This window comes from Dendronephthya gigantea, unplaced genomic scaffold, assembly GCF_004324835.1.
Source record: "Dendronephthya gigantea isolate DGI-Jeju-01 unplaced genomic scaffold, DenGig_1.0 000036F, whole genome shotgun sequence".
NCBI lineage: Eukaryota > Metazoa > Cnidaria > Anthozoa > Malacalcyonacea > Nephtheidae > Dendronephthya > Dendronephthya gigantea.
The window spans coordinates 579199-602159 of NW_021163046.1; the positions used below are offsets into that span (position 1 = coordinate 579199).

Genomic DNA, 22961 nt, shown 5'->3' on the forward strand with positions numbered 1-22961 from the left:
ACAGGGAAAATGCTTTATATTTTTGTATATGATAAAGCACAAAGAAATACTAAGAGACTATAGAAATTTCCGTGTTTACTTTCGAGTTATATCTAAACACAACGCTCTTAGCCAATCAGCGTATCAGACTATACAAATGCTGTATCGCATTTTAATAAATACAAATTGTATAAACGACCACATGAAACGAGGATTGTTCTAATATATACAATATGTTATAATGTGCGTTTCAAAACATATAGTCGGGATTATTTGAGGAATGTATATAGTTTGAATTGCCTTTAAATGACTTACTGTGATAGCATTATAGTTATAAGCTGATTGCATTGTGCGAACTGCAGACAATATAATTCAACTGGATAAATGATAAATCTACTCTTATTATATCTTTTCTTTTTTTGTCAATAGTTTACTAACAATCTTTATGTATTTGCATGTTTTTTAGCAATAATTTTAGACTATATATGGCAATAATCATATATAATCAAATATATGTAGATGAAACTTCATGCATGGAATAAGATTTTTCGTATCTACTGCTGTATCGCAAGTCATGATCACCTTAAATAAGACATCAAAACTTCCTTCAAATCTCACCAAAATATTAGGACATATTGCTCACTTTTTAAAGTCAATTTTTGGCAAAAGGGTAAGTATATTCCGGAAAAACGGATGCTCTTGTGCATGTGAACATCCCCCCTTTCAACGTTCACCATGTCGCGGTGAATTATATATTATCTTAATTGTTTCCTAATTTAGTTTGTGAAAATGAAATATATAGAAAGCAGTAACGGTAAATTCTTACGTGCCAAATTTCTCCGTTTCTAACTTTCTTATGGATGCAAACGCTTATAAGACGTCCAAGGTAAGTTAAATATGAATAGAAGATAAAGCAAAGAAAAAAGTCTCATAGTCGTCCTAGGCATTGTATTTGACTAAATTGCAAACGGTACACAAATGATAGTACACTTAGGGCAAATAATAAGGATTCAAAGTTATTTTGGTAAAAATACAATATAGATTCAAAGATATACCCCGTATATTAGGACCTCACATGGATTGGAATTATAAATATAAATATACACAATATATTTTTGTGTGTTCTAGTGTTTGCAATATAATGTGTTCATGCCGACCAATCTAAGTTGTTTCTGGAATGTAGTGCTTCAGTGGTCATATAATTATGAGCGGGTACTAAATGCGACTATTTAGAAGAAATATTGATATTTTAATACCATAGTTATCGCAAATATGACCAGCGTAATTAAATTAAGCCATGAGTACCGAAAAACCAGGAACAAAAATAGTTAATTTTGATCATTTAAATGCCATAAAGACGCCATTGAGAGCAGAAGTAATTAGAATTGTTATTTGCATGCATGAACGATTAACGTCATACATAAAAAGGTTACCCCCATCAAGTCGGACATCATCCGCACTTATAAAGTATAAAGTAAAGTATAAAACATACCCGTACAATGCTTTACTTCTATATCAGAGCAAGAATCTTCAGTCCAAATGCAAATCTGTAAGTATTAACGTGTATCAGATAACTATATATGGTAGCTATTTAACGTAACATAATAGTTATATTTCAGTATACCGTACAGCCTATCATTACGTCGATCTATGACGAATACTAAAGAATAGACCAAAAAATACAACACAAAAGATGTAGATTCAAAGACACTTTATCCAGTTACCGTCGCTTAGTACTATAAAAAGACATACTTTCATCGAGTTATATATATTATAGCTATATCTTTCAAACAATGAAAAATTCCGAGTTATCAGAATCGTCACTTTCGTATTTCACATTGCTCATCAAAACCCTGGCATTTCTCAACCACCGAAACATATTTTAATTATCGTTGCTTCAAATCAGAAACGCTAATTTGATCTTGAGAAAGCATGGCATGCGACTGGCAAGTAATTCTTAATCTAGGCCTAAAGAATATTTTGATAAGCCATACATACCGAATAATCACTGATGCAACAGAAATTTTATACAGATATATAATATAAACTCTTGTTTGAAACAATCGTTCAATGAATATGTTTGCTACGAAGTTTTTTTTTTGTACAAAAAAGATGAATCGCACGCAAAAATGTGATTTGAGAGTGCATGATTTGAGACCATATAGTTAATGATTAACCATAGGGGGGGGGGCTATCGAAAATATATCCGCAAATTTGATCAGTAAAAAATATTACGCTGTCATTGAGAAAACTCATTTTATTGATGTAACTTAAACTATATAGTATATCTAGGCTAGTGGGAAAAAATTCGCTTTTAAAAAAAGAAATTATAACGTACGCCTAACATTGTCACGAAGTTTCCCAATCCTTACATCATATATAAGTCTATAAATACACATAGTCCTAACTTTATGTGTATGTAATATTTAATTTCGTATAAAAACTTCATCTTAAATATAAGATGTAAATATAACATAAGATATCTAATTTCGGAATTTGTCTCATTTTTGCACATGTATCTTGTTATTAAGTAAGTTTTTTTTCCTTCAAACAAGAACTTTAGAATAAGTTATTACATTTAGCTTTGTAGTGGAAAACTGCATTAGCAACAGAACTATAATCTCTCCTCATGAAGCAAGAACTTTCTATTTTTTAAGCCATCTAATTTGCTATATAGCTATACGTTTTCGAGAATTAATTTTTCTTCCTCGATTATACGTAAGGAGAAAGCAACACTAAACCTCTCAACACGTTTTTATGTAGCTAGTGTTTTGGCGATGGAATTCGATACAAAAGGTCCATGCATGTTTCGACTCGAAATTTCCGTGTTTACTTTTGGGTTATATTTAAACACAACGCTTTTAGCCAATCACCGAATCAGAGTATACAAATGCTGTATCATGATGTTAATAAGACCGCATGAAACGAGGATTGTTCTAATATATACAATATGTTATAATGTGGGTTTCAAAACATATAGTCGGGATTATTTGCGGAATGTATAATTTGAATGCCTTTAAATGACTTACTGTGATAGAATTGTAGGTATAAGCTGATTGCATTGTGCGAGTGGCAGACAACCTAATTCATTGGATAAATCTTCTCTCATTTGATTTTAATTTCTTAGTTAATAGCTTACTAACAGTAAACAGTCTAAATGTATTTGCATGTATTTTATGTATTTTCAATGATAATATAATCAGGTTTATTTTCAAATCAACCAGTCAGAAGTAATGAATACTTATTCAGCCCTATACGTCATTGTTTTCGTATCATCTGCTTTAGGAATAAAAGCTTTTGAACTACATAATTATAGCTATCATGTGTAGTGCACTATACTCTTAATCAGGATCGCCACGCCATTTAAACCAATAAAAAGAACACGCCAGGAATTAAATGGTGTTTTTAAACGATATCTTTGAATGGTCAGCATAAAAATTCAATCCAGGAGGTGGGAAGGGGTAAAGCTTGCCGAAAAATTTGTTTTTTATTTCGCATCTCCTCTTCTCAAGAGGCGGTCCATTAGAAAGCTGACGGGCTGGAGTGCAGTGGAAACCCTATTTCGGTTGTCTCGGCATTTGAACTATCCTACGTAAATATTTTTAATAAATGAGAAAAGAGAAAAGCGCAGGAAGAAACTGTCTGACGACAAGGGCCACAAAAGGCCTCCAATATAAGGTCGACGCTAAGAAGAAAATTGAAAGCTTTTACATGATCGCGAGAAATGATCCTTCCATTTTGTCTTATATTTTTCTGAAATCTCGTGTTTTCTAAAATTATCGCTAAATGGTGTTTAATCAGGTTTATATCGCACACGACTTCGGTGATCCCCATTTTTGGTAAAATTCTGTAGTGTGCGACTTTTCTGGGTTTTTTCCTATTATGTAAACTTTTGATAAAAATATTAAGTGTTTTTATTGAGTGATAAAAACATTTTTCCCTGCTTGGCAAGGATTGCCAGAGACAACTTGCTTCGTATAAACAACAAACCCCGTATATAGATAGATACATACGCTTGACTGTTTGAGTATATATAAATGATATTCTTGTACGTTTGGTGACAATCGATAAGTAATTAAGCTTGTAGGTACACCCTACAAGAATTATATACTTACGTGGTGTACAAACAAGCTTAATTATTTATATATCAATGCTTATTTCTTACAGGCGCTGAACGTGATCACGTTGAAAGAGGGAAGATGCGAGAGAAGATGACAAGGTAAATTCCTTCCTACGTCAGTATCGCTAGTTTATAAAATATGGTAAGAAATACCGATACTATTGCTTTCAAGCCATTGCTTTAAAACTTTTCATTCCTGGCGTGTATACATGCTTTTTATAAACATCACTGCTTCTTAGCAGTCGACTTTAACTAAGTCAATAAATAAATGAAATGATGGAGCAGTTTTCGTATATAGAAAGAATGTTATGGTGTTTCGAAATGGTGACTAGAATGGGAAGAGTGTTTAGCGCTTTTTAAACTAAGATGACTTTTACCAACAGAAAACTGTTTCGCTGTTTAGAATGTTAAAATATAGACAATTATAATTGTTCGGTTTGCAACAGAAGCATATTCTTAAATGTCATTTTTAACTCTTTCAGAACAGTTCGTAAGTTACAAAGATCCAATAGCCTACCACCGTCAAGTTTTCACGCCCGGCGTTCGATAAAACGACAACGAAAATCCAGTGCGACCGTCCGACAAACTAAAGACAATCCAGGTCATAATACAAAGAAAAATAGCACAAAAACAACACCATTGACCGATAAAATCGATCCTTATCACCAATTACAAAGAATAGTTATCTTCCTGCTAGTTTACTCCCATCAACCCAAAATCTAATTCAGAACGTGTAATTGTAATTGAAAAAATGCTGAAAAGGAATCGCCGGTTATTACATCACTTTCTATTCTTTATACACAGATAGAGACCTAAAACGAAAGTCGTTTGAAGAAAAAGTATTCGACGAAAACCACATTTTGAAAGAGAGATATGGAAAGGCACTAGCAAGGTAGTGAAAATTCTTCTTAAAAAATTATATCAAACAAGGATGAAAAATAAATATAATATCTGAACAGGAATATTTTGAGTCTTAAATATATACTGCATGCAATACATGATTAAGTTCCGTCGCGTAATACAGAAAATTTGACATGTTTACTTAATTCTACCAGGGGAAGAGGATTTATATGCGGTCACGCACGAATTCTCAAAATTCCGAGAAATATATGATCAAAGAAATGCACCTGCTATCGTCTCAAATGTTTGAAAGGCATTGTTGTAATGCCCTCGTATCCAACCGATACTACTTCTAATTTATAGGTTGGAATGGGTACAATGTTTCAAACGGGTTAGTGGACATGGTGAATGCAGTAAACAAGTTTTAGAAATTACCTGCAAAATTGGCAAAGTACCGCATATTGCTGACCTTGAAAATTTATTCGAAGAAAAGAACTTTCCTTTCATTACCTATAAGGAGTGTAAGTTTACTTGCAAGTAACACGTATGTATCAACTATACCCAAAACTCATTGTCATTTTCATCAAACTTGTATAATATCAACTTTGTTAATTTGATAGTCTCGAGGGCTGAGTGGTTTGAAGCAAATATTCTCTGTGAAGATTTTAAAATAAAAGAGGAATTCGCTAAAGAATTGTCTAGGTAAGTTAGATAATAGACCTTTTATATTTCATCCTTGGAAGAGCGTTGTAGTAATAATCCAAGGCAATTTCAGCTGCGACATTGCTGTTTTCAAAATTTAATCAGGCTAAGTAAGGGGAAGGGTCTATTGTTTGTCGCATCATTTTAACTATAAACATATATTGTTTAGCCTTGAATGGGTGGAATGTTTCAAAATCGTTTTTGCAGACCAAGGACGCCAAAACCGTAATTTGGAGATTGTGTGCAAATTTGGCATGGTACCTCGTATTCCTGATATTCTGAAGTTGTTTGGAGAAGAGATCCTTCCCTTCATTACCTACAAGGAATGTAAGTTTCTTCATTCCTATGATATTGCAAATAGAAGGGCAATGGTTTCATTACTGACGACAAATCTAAATTATGTTATACAACGCGCAGGTTACTTCTTCTATACATTTTTACATCCGTATATATTATATTTAAACCGTTAATTCTTTTATAGTCGCAAAGACTGAGTGGTTCGAAACAAATATTCTTGATGAAGAGCTCAAAATGAAGAAAGAATATGCAAATGATTTGTTAAGGTGACCGACGAAGAATCCAGCTTAAGCCCGCCGCACACGAGGGCTATCAGCTGAGCTAACGATCTCGCGAGGCAGATAGCTCAGGCCGAAAACCATCCACACACGTGAGAAACTTGCCTCTCGAGGCGAATTCTTCACGAAAAACTATCCGCACACGAGTAACTTGCTTAGCTAACAGCCACGCGTGGTCTTTACCTCAGCTAATAGTTCACCTGTGCGGGGGACTTAAGGGGCCGTTTATATGAGAGCTGGGACGGGACGTTTGCATGTTGGAAAGGAATAACAATGCTCGGGAATATTTCTATATGTTTTTCGCATTCTGTTAATTTATATGAACCTGGGACGCTTTTCAACCCGTCCCGCCCATGCAGGCGGGATCCCAGTTTCGACCAGTGGGATCCCGCTTTAAACAGGATGTTTTTTGCCGTTAAAGAAAGTGACGTCCAAAGGGTAAATTTCGCGTTGGTTCCAATTATAGAAACTCATCAGTTTTTAAGTCTTTTGTAATAAGCTTCAATCTAAAAAGCAGGCGGTGGTATTTAATTTCTCCTGGGGAAATGCGGGGTTGAAGGTTATTACAGCGAAATAAAAACCAGGTACCAGGTTATTACGAAAAAGTAATCACCGCTTACTCGCAGAGTAAGCTTTTGAGAGTTTTATTTTCCTGCATTCTGATCACTGCTCGGTGACTATATAGCTTTTGTTGTTGTCTTTCAAATAAGAAATTTGAAGTAATTCTAAATTTTTATGAAATTATGTTCATTATTATTTGTAGATACCTCGAAATTTGTACTAAAACAATTCAGCTATAGGCTTGTAATCACCTCGCCTTCGGCGACTAATTGTTAAATAGTACTAACTCTGTTCCTTCGCCCTTTCATTAGGCTATCCTGGGTGAAGAAGTTCCATATTGGTTTTGACGGCAAGAAGGATAAAACGTGGAAGATTTACATCACACACGATGAGCGCAAAACACCGTCGATGGAGGAGCTGGAGAAGATATTTGGCGATAAGATTTTCTATTTTGTTGATTTTATCCAAGAACGAGTCGTTAGCGATAGTTATTCTGGCTTTCTCCGAGGACCAAGACCAGGCGACGCAGTTTACGTCTCAAATGAACCATTTGGGGGAACAATCACCATCCTCGGGAAAGATATTTACATGCAAAAACATTACGCAATTACCTGTTATCACGTGTGCTTTAACGGAAAACTGAAAGAATTCGATTTATTCGAGTCGCACAAAGAAATGAAGAGAGAGCATGAAAATGGCTCAGGGAATCTTGCTGGCGTTAGGTATGAGTATTCGGACGAGAACGGACGTCGGGTACTTGGTACGTTTTATCGTGGTTTATACAACGACGAGCACGATATTGCATTAATTCAACTTGATGAATGTTGGGGTTGTCACGATGCTGTCAACTACCTTGAAAGAGAGGGCGTTCGTGAAAATTTGGCTAGTAAAAGGGAAGTGATTGAGAATTTAAAAAAGATGGGCGGGTTAGCTCGGGTTGTAAAATTTGGCTCAGTAAGCAAAGATAGAGAAGGGGAGCTGTTTGCAATAGATGCAAGGCCATTGAAAAACGGACTGAACAGCGGGTTTTATGGAATAAGAAGTCTTCCAGGTAAAACATTCTTTTCGGAGCCGGGTGATTCGGGTTCCTTGGTGTGTATGAAATGTAAAGATGGCAGAAAGGTGCCCTTCGCTTACCTCAGCAACACACGATTGTTTATTACTGTCCTAATTTGAAACAGAGTCTGGAAGCACTGGATCCTGGTTTGGAACCTTGTTTAGGTAGATGTGGCTTTGATAAACTTTCACTTGTGTGAATGATATGCATGCATATACCAAGCATATTTTAAGGATGGTAAGCTGGCTATTTGGACTAATTCAAAGTTGAAACTTTTTTGTATCGAGAAACATTTAGAGGTAACGGTAACTGGGAACATATGATATATTATTCTGTACTTGCTTCATTTTCATTTCACTATATATATATATTATATATATAGAATATATATATATATATATATATATATATATATATATATATATATATTGCACTATTACGCAGAGCAAACAATTTGAATTACATTCTATAGTTCAGCAAATGAAAAATAATATGTAAAGATGTGATGTTATGTGATGTACATAAGATGTGATGCTAAGTAATTGTATAACGAAAGTAGCAATTGAATGTGTAACATAATGTGTAATTGCATGTAAGTATTTAAACAAATAGATAACATTGAACCGTTGTCTGTTCAGTTATAGATACACGAATATTACAGTTATACACGTCATTTGTCATGCATAAGAACAAAACAAAGTGGCCACGAGCCGTACGGGGCGAGTGGTCACTTTTGCTCTTTTCGCAAATTGTCGAGCCTATTATGTAAACCAAGCTTCTTTCAAGCCTTTTATTTAATCATCCGTATCAATCAGTCATAAAGTTTATTCGGAAAATTCGGCATGGATTACAATCCACCATCCTTTGCACACTCAGGGTTTCAGCTTAAATTCAGACTTTATCATATATAAATATCCGGATTTTTTCCCCATGCACGCGCAGTTCCACATTTTACGAAAAACTAGAGCTATATATATATTGTTTTGTCAGTGTTCTTGGCCGTTAAATAGAAATTACGATTCTACCCCTACGTTATTACGCCTACGCATCCGGCGTCCGCTTGTATCTGTTGACGCGTAATAGCATGGTGTGTTTTATCAAGGAAATTCATGGTGTGAAGGTATATAGCATTAACAATAGATAGATCGTCCCTGCTATGCACTGTTTCCATGACGAAAACATCTTTTATCTATATCACGATGTGACGTCATTCTTTTTCGCGACCAAATTGTATTTGTTCTCTACCAAATTATATTTCTTATACGTGGATACTTCCTTGATCCAGAACAGTGGAGAATTCACAATTCTTACTTGCATTCTCTGACGTGAATACAAAAAGCAAAGGATTTTCGTAATTTTCGTAAAAGGTATGTCGCACCATGATACTTCCAAAGTACTCGGAAATTTACAGAATCATGCAGGCATCTAGTTAGCAAACACAATTTGCTTTTGACGTTCATACTTGTAAGAAAAGCAAATGACATTTTTCAACTGTAATGAGTAATTTTCAAAAGGTTTCAAGGCTTATATGAAAGTCAAATTGTATCAAATTAACAGAAGAAATAAATTCTTACAAAATATAGCTTTTCACTTCTGTTGATTGTTTTAGCTATACTTTCGTTTTGGTCGCTTGACAACCCTGCAGGTGTGAAGCATTGGTTACTTGTTTCTTATTAAATTAAAGCGCTTATACAACTCAAAAGAAAACTAGGTGTAGGTTACATATTGTATATAGAACATGCATGCATGTGGGCCGGTTTTTGCAGCATTTTACAAAATAGATATTATTGATTTAGTAGTTTACTGTCAAATTAAATAAATTAGGAATATAAAATAATGTCTGCATGGGAGCTAGAGGTCAAAACAATTTCAAAGAAATGTTTTACACGTTTTTTTAAGCAAACACGGCGATTCGAAAGTCAAACTTTCTAACAGGTTCTGATATACAAATATATAATGCAATCATACGCGCGTTAACAACAATGATCAATTAGAAACGAAATAAAATTCCGTCATTTGAAACGCCGTTTGTAAAGAATGAAAAGGAAATCATAACAATGTCGTTTTATACTTTATTTTATTTATACTCTTCGCCATGTTTGGCTGGTGAGTCCCACAACGTTTTAACTCCAGTTAAATATGTTTTGAAAAAGATTTCAATCCAAGTATTATACGTTATGCATGGGCCAATGCTAAATTAAATTACCGTATCACAATAATAGAATGTAGGTATATTGATGAATAACACTCTTTGAGGGCAGCTATTTTGCATTTCTAAAACGGGTACAGAAAAAATCATAACAATATGAAAAGTTGCATGAAGTCATGTTGTGCAAAAAAAGTATTGCATTCCCAGGAGGCCAAGAGCAACATAACAAAATAAGACCACAAATAATGTTCTTCACAATTTTCGCCATGTACATAATTATAAAGTTGTCTCATGTACTTATATAACCATCTCTCTTTATACATCCAGATCAACAAAATCCTTGATACGTCTCGGTGGATTCCCCGAAATGGGTAAGAAAGGAACCTATAACTTGATGCAAAAGCGGTTGCGTTGGAAATCGAAAAATAAATGCAGATATGAAGAAGACTATCTCATAGAAATTATACAGATCTACATTTGTGCATTTTGTAATTCTGGGGGAGGGATGTTGTCTATTTCTTTAGACAAAATCCATTTCACGCAATCCGAGAGAATGAATTACGCTGATATTATCAAGACTCGGGTGTATGAAACGCAGCGAGACAAAATCAAGGCAGATTTCTCCGACCTGAGCAGCATTGGGCTAGTGATAAAAGGTAGTCAGGAAATTGTCACAATGAAATACAACATGTTCATCTTGAAAGATGGAGAGGCGAAAGTCGTTCAATCTGACAAAGTACTTAAATCTCTTTTGAGTGGTCCACAGCTATCCGCGTTAGTACTATCGAAGTCCGATCACGTCAAAGGCGATTCATCCCGTCAATCTATGGTAACTTCCAGCCTTGTCAAAAGCAACCCATTCCGCGCACGCGCACCTGCTTCTTCGTCTTCATCCGATCTTATTAGAGGCTATCGTTTCCCTGTACCAGCTGGAATAGAACCTAAGTTTAAATTGCTAGAAGGCGATGTGGCTCATTGTATAACTTTCCCAAAAAACGAACTCAAAAAATATGTGTCAGCCTTTGCAAATTCTCGTGGTGGAGAGTTATATTATGGTGTTACTTCTGAGGGAGTTATTCGTGGAGTAATAATTTCAATGCACGAAATAGAAGAAATTAGGAAAAGAGTTGCTAAGGAAATCTCGTCCCTGATTTGGCCAAGACATGTCGGAAGTATACAACAATTTTGGGAAATTACTTTCCGGCATGTCAAAGACACTAAAGCAGCAAGCGTAAAATATAAACATTCTTTTTATCCCAACCTTTATGTCATAACAATCATCGTCTACCCTTGCCAGGGTGGTGTGTTCGTTGAGGATCCCCTTAGTTTTCACGTTGTTGAAAATGAAGTTCGGAACCTGACCTTTTCCAATTGGTTTGCACGCATGCAAAATCTATCTACAGAAGAGGTTGACAGGACAGTTACATGCGTAAAACTGGAAGGTATATAAGATAAAAAAATAAGAACGCTTCTTTAACCTATCTTCGCAGAAAATCTAACTCATGCATGAATGCCATACAAATCTATCCAGACTTTCACTATACCCATGCACATATAATTATAGCTGTATACCTCTTTTCAAACTTGCCTCATGTCGTTGTATTTAATATTTTTAGCAACTGGAAATGCTTCAGGCAGATGCTATACTCAGATGTCGCTGAAAAGGTAACAATGTTTTCCTGTGCATTTTATACGCACATATACAAGTATATGCAGGAAAAAGTTTCAATTTGTTTAAATTACCATGCAATTTTGTAGCGTTTTTTAGGTTTACGCATTTTTTGAGTTTTCAATTTGTTAAACTTATGTTAAGGTTGAAAAGTATTTGTACTGGTGTGCATGGATACATGTATGTATACATGCAAGAATTGCGTAATTCAACCTGAGAGAGGTTTGTCTAAATTCAAATTTTAGGTTAGATTGGGTCGAAAATGTTAACTTTGTTGATGTGAACGAGAGATGGAATAAACGACAGTTAGAAATTGTCTACAAATACAGCAAAAAACCTCGCACCGAGGAGATTGTGGACTTTGTTGGACAGGAATCACCGCCTTTCGTTGTTTTTCGGGAAGGTGAGAAATTTCAATATGTTCTTTACATAGTTTTCTATAGAAAATCAAATTCATTACGTACGGAGAGAATTCAAAAAGGTTGTTCTACGAAATTCGGGCATCTTGGACATAAGGAATACTTAATGCTTGTTTGTTTGATGTCACATGTTGTTGTCCTACTAGGGTCAAAAGATGAATGGTTTGAAAAAAATATTCTTGACATGAATTATGATATGAAACAGGTTTATGTGAATAAATTGAAAAGTGAAAGGTAAGAATGTAGGCTACCTTTAGAAATCATATATACCAAACGTCTGTCTTCATGAAATTAAATTTTAACAGCTAGCTATATATTTTTAAAATTTTTTTTATACATCTTCCAAGACGATTTTGTTTTGTTATGCTTTAATCATTTCTCACATTTCTATCGGGAGACATTTTGAAAAGCAAATCCATAGTTCGTTAAGGCATGTGTAAAATTGGAACTTTTGCATTGAAACCATTCATAATTTCAAGAAAGTTGATTTAATACACGCTGGTTACCTTGTGTTTATATCAAAAAATTTTTACTAGAAAAAATTCTCGTTTAGGTTTGAGTGGATTGAAGATTTCAAAATTGTTGATACACCCGAGGAACGTTACAAACATAGTTTAGAAGTTATCTGTAAACTAGGCAAAGTACCTTGTACTGCAGATATTGAGCAATTGTTTGGCGAAGATATACTTCCATTTGTTTCTTACAAGGAGTGTAAGTTTAAATATTTTCATTGTTGCTATATATAATTACCTCTGCCCATTAATTATATCTAAGGCTAAATAAACCTAAATTCTAACACCCGCGATTATTTGCTCTAGAAGCGTGTTTCTCATTTACTATTTGTCTTTTTAAGTGCTATCTAAAACACGAGAAGGAGCTTTTTATCATATTTACCGGGAGAGAGGCGGTTGTAAAAAACGTACCTAAACGGATGCCTAATATGCGTTTACGTCATTTACATACAGTATGTCGCAACGAATGCATTAAAGCCTGCCCTATTTGCTATAAGTTTTCTCCAAGTATAATACAAATGCTAATTAGGATGAAAATTATATAAAGAATACTAATGAACATGACAAATTATATAATGTGCCATTATATAATTATATAACTAGCATTCATGGTACTTTACCACGTATAGAGCTAACACATGTGAGTAATGTGACTTCGTAGGGTTGATTTCATTGGCTAAAATGCTTACGAATTATTAATCCCTATCATTGCCAAATCCCTCTTGCACTAATCAGAATAGAATCCAATAGTTTACTCCTGTAAAACCAAAATCCTATTTTTTACGTTTAACTGCAAACAAAACATCGAAATGGGTGGGAATAATTTGTAAGAAGAATTCCCGATCTAACATCAATTTACATTGCTTATTTAGCTACAGATAGCAGAAAGTCGTTTGAAAAAATTATATTTGATGGAAACAACATCGTAAAAGAAACGTACAAGAAAAAACTGGAGGGGTAAGACACTGTTTGAGCAGTATATTTTGTGAATTTTAACCTTGTGAGCAGCATATTCATGCTTTCATAAAGATATATTGAATTATAAAACAGCAAGAGAAGAGGAAACTTCTGGCGTTGTATTATAAACATCCCTAAAAATTAACCCTAACTACAACCCCAATAATAATCTACCACAAAACGAAATGGATTAGGAAGTAAGTGCTAGTACTAGTACTTTAAAACAATGGAAATTACGAAGGACTATACTAATACAGAGAGTAACACGACAACTTTTGACAGCTACTATAAAGAGCATGTGAAATAAGAAACCTACAGAAGCACTGCATGTGTTAAAGTTTAAAACCACCCCTTACGAAATCATAATTTAGTATAGAAATGTACTTTACAACACACAGTGTTTCACACATAAAGGGTTATTTAACAAAAAGCGGATTAGTTGCAACTCAAACTTATAGTGTTTGCGGGTATATAGTCAAGTACCACCACATATAGCGTTATTGCTACAAAACGACCAGGCATCCACGTAGCTATATAATTAGCCTGTAGTATGTGGTACACGAATCATTCCTTTTTCACAATAATAACCTTTTGCTTTTTTTCTTGTAAATCCTTGCAATAGGTTGGTTTCCAAATTATTCTTCACTATTATTCTCGGTACCCAGTACAATAGCTAGTTACATACCTTACAGGTTGGAATGGGTTAAAAGTTTTCAACTCGCCGGGGAATCCGATGATCGCCACTTGGAAATCGTTTACAAATTTGGCAACGCACCTCAAGTTCCGGACATCGTAAATATTTTTCCAGAAAACATTCTTCCTTTCGTTAGATATCGGGAAGGTTCGTTTTTACGCTATTTGCATTGCTTCATACTGTCGTAGGTCCAAAAACTATTCAAACGTTTTCATTTATATTAACCAATAGAATCAAAAGATGAATGGTTTGAAGAAAACGTGCTTGATGAGAATTATGACATGAAAGAGATTTATGTACATGAGTTGATAAGTGAAAGGTAAAATTTACTTCATTAAAGAGCCCGAATCAATTTGACAATGAAAAAATGCGTGTCCTGAACTCTATATTAAGCATTACTTCTGAATTTGAAAGCAAGGAGCTTCTCAAAACTGGGCCATCGAACAATCAAAACCCTGATTTTGAGTTAAGCGTTCCAAATCTTCACGTAGAAGGGCACAACTATAATCATAATCTATTAAAAAAATTTTTGGTGAATAGCATGGTAACCCTTTTCTCCCAAGTCCTTCTACCACCTCGTAAAAACCGCGGAGAAAAGGGAAAGGGTTGCTTTGGTCCACTCAATAATCTTTCTGCAGGAAGCATTTTGTAAGAAACCATAATCATATATGAATCATATACAACAATATTAAAACCTCTGAATACCAAATTAGAACGATTAACATACTCATTCACTGTGTTTATGTGATTTTCAGATTCCCTTGGGTTAAAGATTTCTATATCAGTGTCACAAGTGATCCTGAGAGTTCCTGGCAAATATTCATCACCTACGCTCGAAACACGATGCCTTCCATGAAAGACCTAAAAAAACTCTTTGGTGTTAAAATTGCCTCGTTTGTTGATTTTATCCCAGAAAGTGACGCGAGCGATAAGAAGCCACTAACTTCCTCTTGTTTTCTTCGAGCACCTAGTTCAGGTGATTCCCTCTACGTTCAAAATGAAGAACGTGGAACAATAGGAATCCTTGCCACTCGGATATCAGACACACATGACCACTACGCAGTCACCTGCTATCATGTCTGCTACTGCCAGAGCGAATTACCCGAATTCATACACGATGCACACGACACACTAAAGGAGGACTGCGGCTCAAACGCATCACTTGGTTGTTTTGCTACCAAGTGCCATTATATTAACAAAGATACAGAATTAGGAAATTTTGGATGTGGCTTGTACGACGACAAAAATGATATCGCCCTTATCGAGCTTGCACCAGGGCTAACCTGCAATGAGGCCACTACTCTTCTTAAAGATGGAGTTGAATCAAAACTGCTTGGTAAAAAAGAAGTCGGAGAAATATATAAGGAGTACAAGAAAAAGGGTGAGGACATATTCCCCAAAGTAAAAAAAATTGGTTCGGTAACTAAAGAAACAGAAGGAATACTCTATGCAATAAGTGGAGCACCAAAATCAAATGGTATGAACAATGGTTTTTATAGAATTCGAGGAACTGGTGAAAACGACTTTGCCGAGAAAGGGGATTCGGGCTCTTTGGTTTACATCGTAGATAAAGGTAAAAATTTTCCATTTGCTATTGTAAGCAATAAAGACCCTGACGATGATGTCTACTATTGTCCAAATCTACTTCAGAGCATAGAGGCGTTAGGTAAAGAGTATCATTCGATAAGGATTCAACCTTGTTTAAACCAATGTGGTCGTACTAATCCATGATATCTCGTGTCGACATGATATTGATTCAACAGAGAAACAGGACTAAGAAATCACCTCAAGTTTATTGATGTCTTGGACTTTTCCTATGATAGAACTTCCACCGTCGTATGCATATTTATTGTATCACAACTATAGTCTTAGTCTTCAAAGAAGCCCTACACAATGCTATTATTTAACGCTACAAACAATGGCGAACTGGCCTAATTTTAATTAATAAAGTAAACTTGTTGGCACGTTCACACGAGCAAATAAAACATTTCAAAGGAAGATGCCACATTTTGCTTGTCAAGTTCGGCCCGTGTTTACAGTTATAGAAACACGCTTCTTGACCAATCAACACGCGCGTACTATAAATGTTATATTATGAAACAAGTTTCAAAAATTTTCCCGCCATTTTTATTGCTATGGTTGTGAAAATACAAATGGTCTTTGATTCGTATACAAAATAAAATTAACGTTGGAAATACAAACTAAAACACTTAAAAGACATCCTTAGATAAGTAAAATTTATTCTACTTTAATGTTTAGGTTATAATTTATTATTATAAGATATTCGCTTTTATAATGGTCTTCCGCGGCTTATTTATTTGTCGTCTTTGTGTGTACTTTTTTCACTCTGATTTTAGTCCATAAACAGAAATTACACGGTTCGCTTGAAGACATGGATTTCATGTTCTCGTGTCTTGTTACTGCTGTGAGTTAGATAAGCTCTGTAATTGCTGTAATTTTACACACTAGCATTTAATGTTTAGATGTTTTCAAACAAGAAAAAAATTACAAAAACTTTTATGCGTCAAAGTCAATCTTTATTCTCCTTGCATGACTACATCACATTGCATTACTTATCCAGCTTTTGAAATGTACAATATCAGCATATACCCCATAATACCCCTCTCTAGCACAGCCAATCCCCCAGCTTACAGCGCCCATCAGATGCCACCTTCTGTTCACACTGCACACCAATGGTCCCCCGCTGTCCCCTTGACACGAATCAATCTTCCCAGTGTGGTAGCCAGCACAGAGCATGCTCGATGTGAGGGAACCATAAACATAACCACAGCTTTGTTTACTAACGAGAGGTACTTTAGCCTGTTGCAGGATCGCTGGGCCGTGACCATCTTCCTTCAAGGCGCCCCAGCCTGTCACCCAGCATTGCGTGCCCGCAGGCAGGTTAGATGAAGGCAGGCAGACGGGTAGGGCCCGACTATTGTACTTGATGGGGGTTTCCAACTTCAGCAACGCTATATCGTTATCCTGACTGTTGGGATCGTAGTCATCATGAATTATTAGCCTCTCGATTGGAACGACCTGTTCGTATCTACTGCTGTATCGCAAGTCATGATCACCTTAAATAAGACATCAAAACTACTTTCGAATCTCACTAAAATATTAGGACATATAACAACACATTTTTTTCAGGTCGTTTTTTATAATAAGAAAATATAAAGAAATTGCAAAGGGTAACTACTCCGGAAACACAATCACTCTTTGAATCCATATAACAGAAGTTAACTTATGTATTCGCTTTAAACTAGCAAGATGGTTTGGAAGGATCCTCATCTTTTAAAACAGCAATAAATGTTTAAACTAGTTTTCTATTATAAGTATAAAACACAATCCTTTGAACTTCCCGGGGTGCAACTTAAATTGTGCTGATTCATCTTATGTTGCTCTCAATAGCTTCAACATGTCAAACTGAATCCCCTATGAGACCAGAATATTTTAAAATGGCACTAATATTGAAATAACTTTGCTATCAGTTTAATGTTAAAACGAATCCTGAGTTTTAGCTTCGATGTTTGAGGTTAAATATCGGACGATTATTTTGACAACTGCATGTCAAAATCGCCCCTTTTCAAAGTTCACCATGTCGTGAATTATATTATCTTAATTGTTGTCTTATTTAGTTTGTGAGAATGAAATATATAAAAAGAACAAAAAGAACGATACATGAACATAATCTTGGCCACATACCAACGGTGATTTTGTAGTTTGCCGTATTTCGATCGTCATGGAAACAATGCGCAGCGCTGACAATCCATTCATTATCAATGATCGACCCCCCGCACCAGTGTCCTCCTTTGTAAAACACGCTGACCTGCCATGGCCACTGTCCCGAAAGTGCATTGCTCCCGCCGACAATACGAGACGAGGAGGTCATGGTTAAACCGCAGGCATTATTTGCTATGAGGGAAATTAGAAACAAGGATGGGCTTTCAGATCTTGCTTTGGGGAAGGCGACGGGGAAGAGCCTGAAGTAATGGAAGTGGAATCTTCCCCCGATTGTTCTGGACGTTTGGGAATAGAGTCTGTTGTATTTACATGCATCCAATATAAAAGTTGAAGTGTGGAAGCAAACACAGAGTACCTAAGAAAGATTTTGAAAGACCAGACCCGTCACTGATCCACGTATTACAATCAAACACGCTGCCAGTATTTTCACCATCGTATTTTACCTCTACCTAGCGGTATGAGAAAAATTCTCAGAAATCTAAAATCACTATGTATGGAATTGCATGGAATTTGTTTAAAAGCAGGAAAAGCAGAATAAACAGGATAGAAAATGAATTATCGAGCAAGAGAAGATGAACCTGTTTCAAATACCAGCCTGCACCCCACCCTGAATTATCATGTTCAACTCTGATTCTGGTCACTGGTCCAATATCCGGGATATCAACAACAAAAACATCAACACTGAAATGAACAAAAACACCCCAAAATGACCATTGGATACACGTACGGAAGCAGTGTCATAGCGATTTTGAAGTTGGCATCAACCACGGAAATATCAAACTCGAGGTCACTTACTCGTTTTTTTCAAAGATATCTTCGTCTGAACTTAGAGATAATCTGGATGAACTACCAGAGTAACCGTACAATGTTATAAAAACGTTTGCATCGGTCCCTGCATAGGATTTTGAGCCAGTTTCAACCGTGATTTTGCACTTTATCGCTAAAAATATTCACAGTATTCTTTGGTTAATAGCTATACGCATTTATCAAAACAAAACACAATAAATATCTTAAAGACTATATTGTATTTGTCGATGAAAAAATGCTTTTTAAGGTCTTTAGCAATGATCTTAAAATTTTGATTGTATTTCATGTTTATTCTCAAAGAGACGGAGATGCAAAAAAAGTAGAGAAAAATATAAAACGTCACTTACCATTACTCAAAACAACGGCTGCTAATAAACACACTAGAGTCAAAGAATTCATGGCGGTTCTCACTTCAAGAAAGTTTTCACGTAAAATGGACAATGCTGCTACCAGCAAACTTCATAAAAGCGAGCTTCAAAGACGAATGTACGTCAGGCCTATTACCATTCATAAAAGATCATTGTCGTTTCCATTATCGGCGTATTGAATCAGGTTGAAGAGGTCATTTATATGACAAAACTATTCATATATATTTGTTTATACAGCAGACTACATGTTTAGAATAAAGCTTGCGCAACATTAGAGCATTATATTTATATCAAAACGATTTCGGCAACGCGCTGAATTATACACAGTATGATTGACGATTTAACAGCAAGCAAACTATTGAAAAATGCATCACCAAATTATTCGAAATTACTGACAAAATTCCATAAATTTTCAAAAATGTTCTTAAAATTATATTTTAGAATGTCAAAAAGCATCGAGTTTAATTTGAAAAAACTTTATATTTTAAAGATTATAATTATCGGTGGTCATTTACCATTCACTAAGTAATGCCTATATGATATATCTTTTCAAAAATAACTGTATAATTTAGACGAATTATTGTGGACATTATAACGAAGCACATGGGTGCCTATGCAGCTGAATGATACTAAAAAATATCACTGTCCAACTAACTAGCGTCCCCCCCCCCGGTGTTTCTATAGCGCTTCATTTTGCTATGAGTTCAGTGGTTTGAAGCTTTAAACTCATTTACTATAAATACACTTTCTTTAAATGGCCCGTTTAATACAATAAGTTGCAACTTTAAAAAAAAATTCGATGAGAATTGTTGATAAGTTCTGCATGTGAAGGCGGCTTTGTATCTTTTGAACTTAGTAGATATTTATATAACCTGTTCCTAAAAATAAACGAACGATCTCACATTCAAATTACTTTTAGATTCTGTTGAAAAATATAATTATTACAAAACAATGCTTTATTTGCAAAATCGAAAATTTAAATATTAAAAAAAATGTAGTGTGTGTGTTAGATTTGTCGGTTGGATTGCTGACTTGCCGACGTGATATTTATCTTGAAAATCAAATCTTACACTCTACTTTACCCAAGACAAGAAATCTCTTATTAGCACTTTGGTAAATTATTGGAAACATAAGTTCAGTGCCAATAGTGGTGAGATTTTATTCGATAAGGTAGATCAATTCACCCACTATTTAGAACCGAAATTATTCACATGGTAGCAGGGAACGGCATTTATTTGGTCAGTTATTTGACTGACTGACTCACACCGCTGCCAGTGGTCTTGAAGAGCACCCTCTCACAAATATGCCCTTCGAAATCGCACATAAAACGGTGAGCCCATTGAAGTAATACAAATGGGCACGAAAACAAAAGGCTATAGCCCTATACTTTAGAGAACGCTTGTAACTAGAAGAATTTGCGGCAAAATATCCGTAAAAGAAAGTTAAGAAAGAGCGCAAAGACGCGAAGCGTGTCGGGCATGCTGACCCGGAACAAAGTGCAAGTGATGAGAACCGATTCATTATGGCACCTCTTATATGAAGTACGCCGCTCTAAAAAGTAAAATGGCGGCCAAAGATGAAAATAAACGAACAATCGAGAGATGTAAACGTTTTACCGAAAGAGTGAACGTTAATATCACGGAAGCTGGGAAACTAGCTCAGCAGATGATAAAAGCATCTGGATCTCCCGATGTAGGTCGAAATATCACCGTATTTATAACATATTTAAATGGCAATTCACACTAAAAACAAACATCAATTTAATCATCAATTTGATGATCTATTGATGTTAAAATCAATGCTTTTGTTATTGTAATAACTTAAATAACAAAATACCTGGCATCCAACATGAAACTTGACCACGATTGACCAATTATTTCTGCACAGCCACCATTATAACTTGCACTTTTTGGCTTGAATATATATCACAATGATACATCTGAATGCTTGAAATATTGAACCAAATCGTTTCTTATTCATACTTTATTGATTCTAATCGAATCTCCACTTATTTTAGTGTTTGATTTTCTAGATTTTATCACAAAGCACCAGAAGATTTGTTCACAACGAGAATGCTATAAAATCAACTGAAGAAGTAATTTTATGGAATCTATTTAGCTGATTTGAATAAATTATTCATACTTTGTATATGATTAAGTTTAGTGCTTGAGCTCTTACCCTAAATTTGCTCCGGTTGCGAGCGCGAATGGTGAAATATTTTAATATTTTCATTAGAATATCAGGAAAATGAGAAACTTAGTTGGACAGATGGACGCGCAGTGAGTATTTCCCGATGAAAAATTTAATCGGTTTTTACCGGAGAATTAACAGTAATATATGCTCATATTAATAAGAATTTAATCGCATTTTTATGCGATAAATGTGCATAGCAATTTGAAAAAATAGGCGATTCTTAAGGCCCTGTTACACGGTGCAATTTTTCTTGCAATGCAATTCTTCTTTTAAGAGATGTAATTTAGTAAAGTGTCTTCAAAATGTTAGGAGTGTAATGAAGGCAAAGGTTTGGTAGTTGCCAAATTTACATTTTTCAAAAGAAGAATTGCGTTGCAAGTTGCAGGACTGAATTGCACCGTGTAACAGGGCCTTTAAACGAATTTGTTTAATTTGACTACAAAAAATTCTATTAAACTAAAATTCAGTTTGTCAAAGCGGTCAACTTTTACATTATTTTGCCCACAGGTACGACGAGATTCATCAACGGTACGTTCCCGCCGCGGAAAAACTCCAAAACTTTCAAATTTTGACGAGTAATCTTATGAAGAAGTAATCCGAATAGAAAGATGATCTAGTTATTGTTATTTTTAGGTTAGAGTTGATTGCAAAAATTGATCACCAGATGCATTCGACGCCTGCGAATTAAATGGGCCAATTTATATGTGATTAATAGATTGTATTATTTTTGTAAATCGGTAAATTATAAAGCTGTATATATGTTTCATAATAAAACCTTCGGCTATATTTTGTATTGTTTTCCTGTTAAAATGGCGGAGATGGGACTACGAGTTTCAAGCATGTTAACGTTAATATCATGGCTCAATTTATCGGAGAAAATGTATCGAAATTGAGACTTTTGGGTATTAGGTGTACTCAAATCTAAGATTTAGTGACCCAAACAGCTAAAGCTCGTTTTGTTAGAGCTATAGATATTAATAAGATTACTAGTCATTGTGATTGAGTCTAGATTGAGATTTCTAGTCGTTGCAAATAGCTTATTAAACCGGACATAATTCACGTGTATGTTTTATATTTCTTTATTAATTTGTTCGGATACCCAGCATGCATTTCACGTAAAGTACATTAAATACAATTTACACGATACTCTGTTTTATACACATTTATACACACAGGCAGAACTGTACAAAAACTTCAGTTGAATTCAACAAGAACCTACCATAATGACGTCAAAAGTGAGATGCACACATCACAAGATGTTTAATTGGCTCCGCAAAATTAACGAGCCAATCAAACGTCGTTTAGCACCATCCCGTTTGTCGTCATTATGAGAAAGGTCTATTCTAGGTATTTTTTGAACGATTTTTCAGGCAAATATTCATGAGTTTTTTTTCCATACTCTAAAAACTTGATATTGTTTTATATCCAGAAGCAATCAATCACGAAAGCATGTTACTAAAGAATAGCTGCAGACTTCAATAATTTAACTGTATCCTCTATTCCGCATATCTAAATCCCAATCACACAAGCATCTTGGACTATTATTTATATCACAGCCACTACTACCTGGCCTCGTTAAAGGCTTCTTTCTTTACTTTTAACGAACGAGTGGTCA

General features: G+C 35.1%; 3 protein-coding genes and 1 long non-coding RNA gene across 4 annotated transcripts; 3 read left to right on the forward strand and 1 right to left on the reverse strand.

Moving 5' to 3' along the window:
• The first annotated feature begins 1440 nt into the window (after nt 1-1440).
• LOC114526005 lies at nt 1441-8172 on the forward strand. Its single transcript, XM_028547481.1, has 9 exons — nt 1441-1528; nt 4147-4198; nt 4582-4700; nt 4904-4991; nt 5303-5460; nt 5560-5641; nt 5811-5968; nt 6123-6204; nt 7089-8172. Exons 1-9 carry the CDS (start codon nt 1519-1521, stop codon nt 7951-7953), a joined length of 1614 nt encoding a protein of 537 aa, XP_028403282.1. The 5' UTR covers nt 1441-1518; the 3' UTR covers nt 7954-8172.
• Nucleotides 8173-10809: 2637 nt separating this feature from the next.
• On the forward strand, nt 10810-16262 carry LOC114525883. Its single transcript, XM_028547344.1, has 9 exons — nt 10810-11425; nt 11600-11648; nt 11898-12055; nt 12218-12305; nt 12625-12782; nt 13456-13540; nt 14233-14381; nt 14466-14553; nt 14990-16262. Exons 1-9 carry the CDS (start codon nt 10810-10812, stop codon nt 15963-15965), a joined length of 2367 nt encoding a protein of 788 aa, XP_028403145.1. The 3' UTR covers nt 15966-16262.
• Nucleotides 16263-16558: 296 nt separating this feature from the next.
• Nucleotides 16559-19301, reverse strand: LOC114525984 (serine protease 33-like). The gene is made up of 6 exons (XM_028547459.1): nt 19133-19301; nt 18774-18918; nt 18557-18659; nt 18334-18427; nt 17940-18149; nt 16559-17311 (listed from the first exon to the last, which is right to left on the reverse strand). The coding sequence occupies exons 1-6, from the start codon at nt 19182-19184 to the stop codon at nt 16794-16796; spliced, it is 1122 nt and encodes a 373-aa protein (XP_028403260.1). The 5' UTR covers nt 19185-19301; the 3' UTR covers nt 16559-16793.
• Nucleotides 19302-20719: 1418 nt separating this feature from the next.
• On the forward strand, nt 20720-22125 carry LOC114525985. The gene is made up of 5 exons (XR_003687287.1): nt 20720-20845; nt 21186-21248; nt 21389-21432; nt 21854-21874; nt 21980-22125. It is a non-coding gene; the product is annotated as an uncharacterized LOC114525985 (long non-coding RNA).
• Nucleotides 22126-22961: the final 836 nt, after the last annotated feature.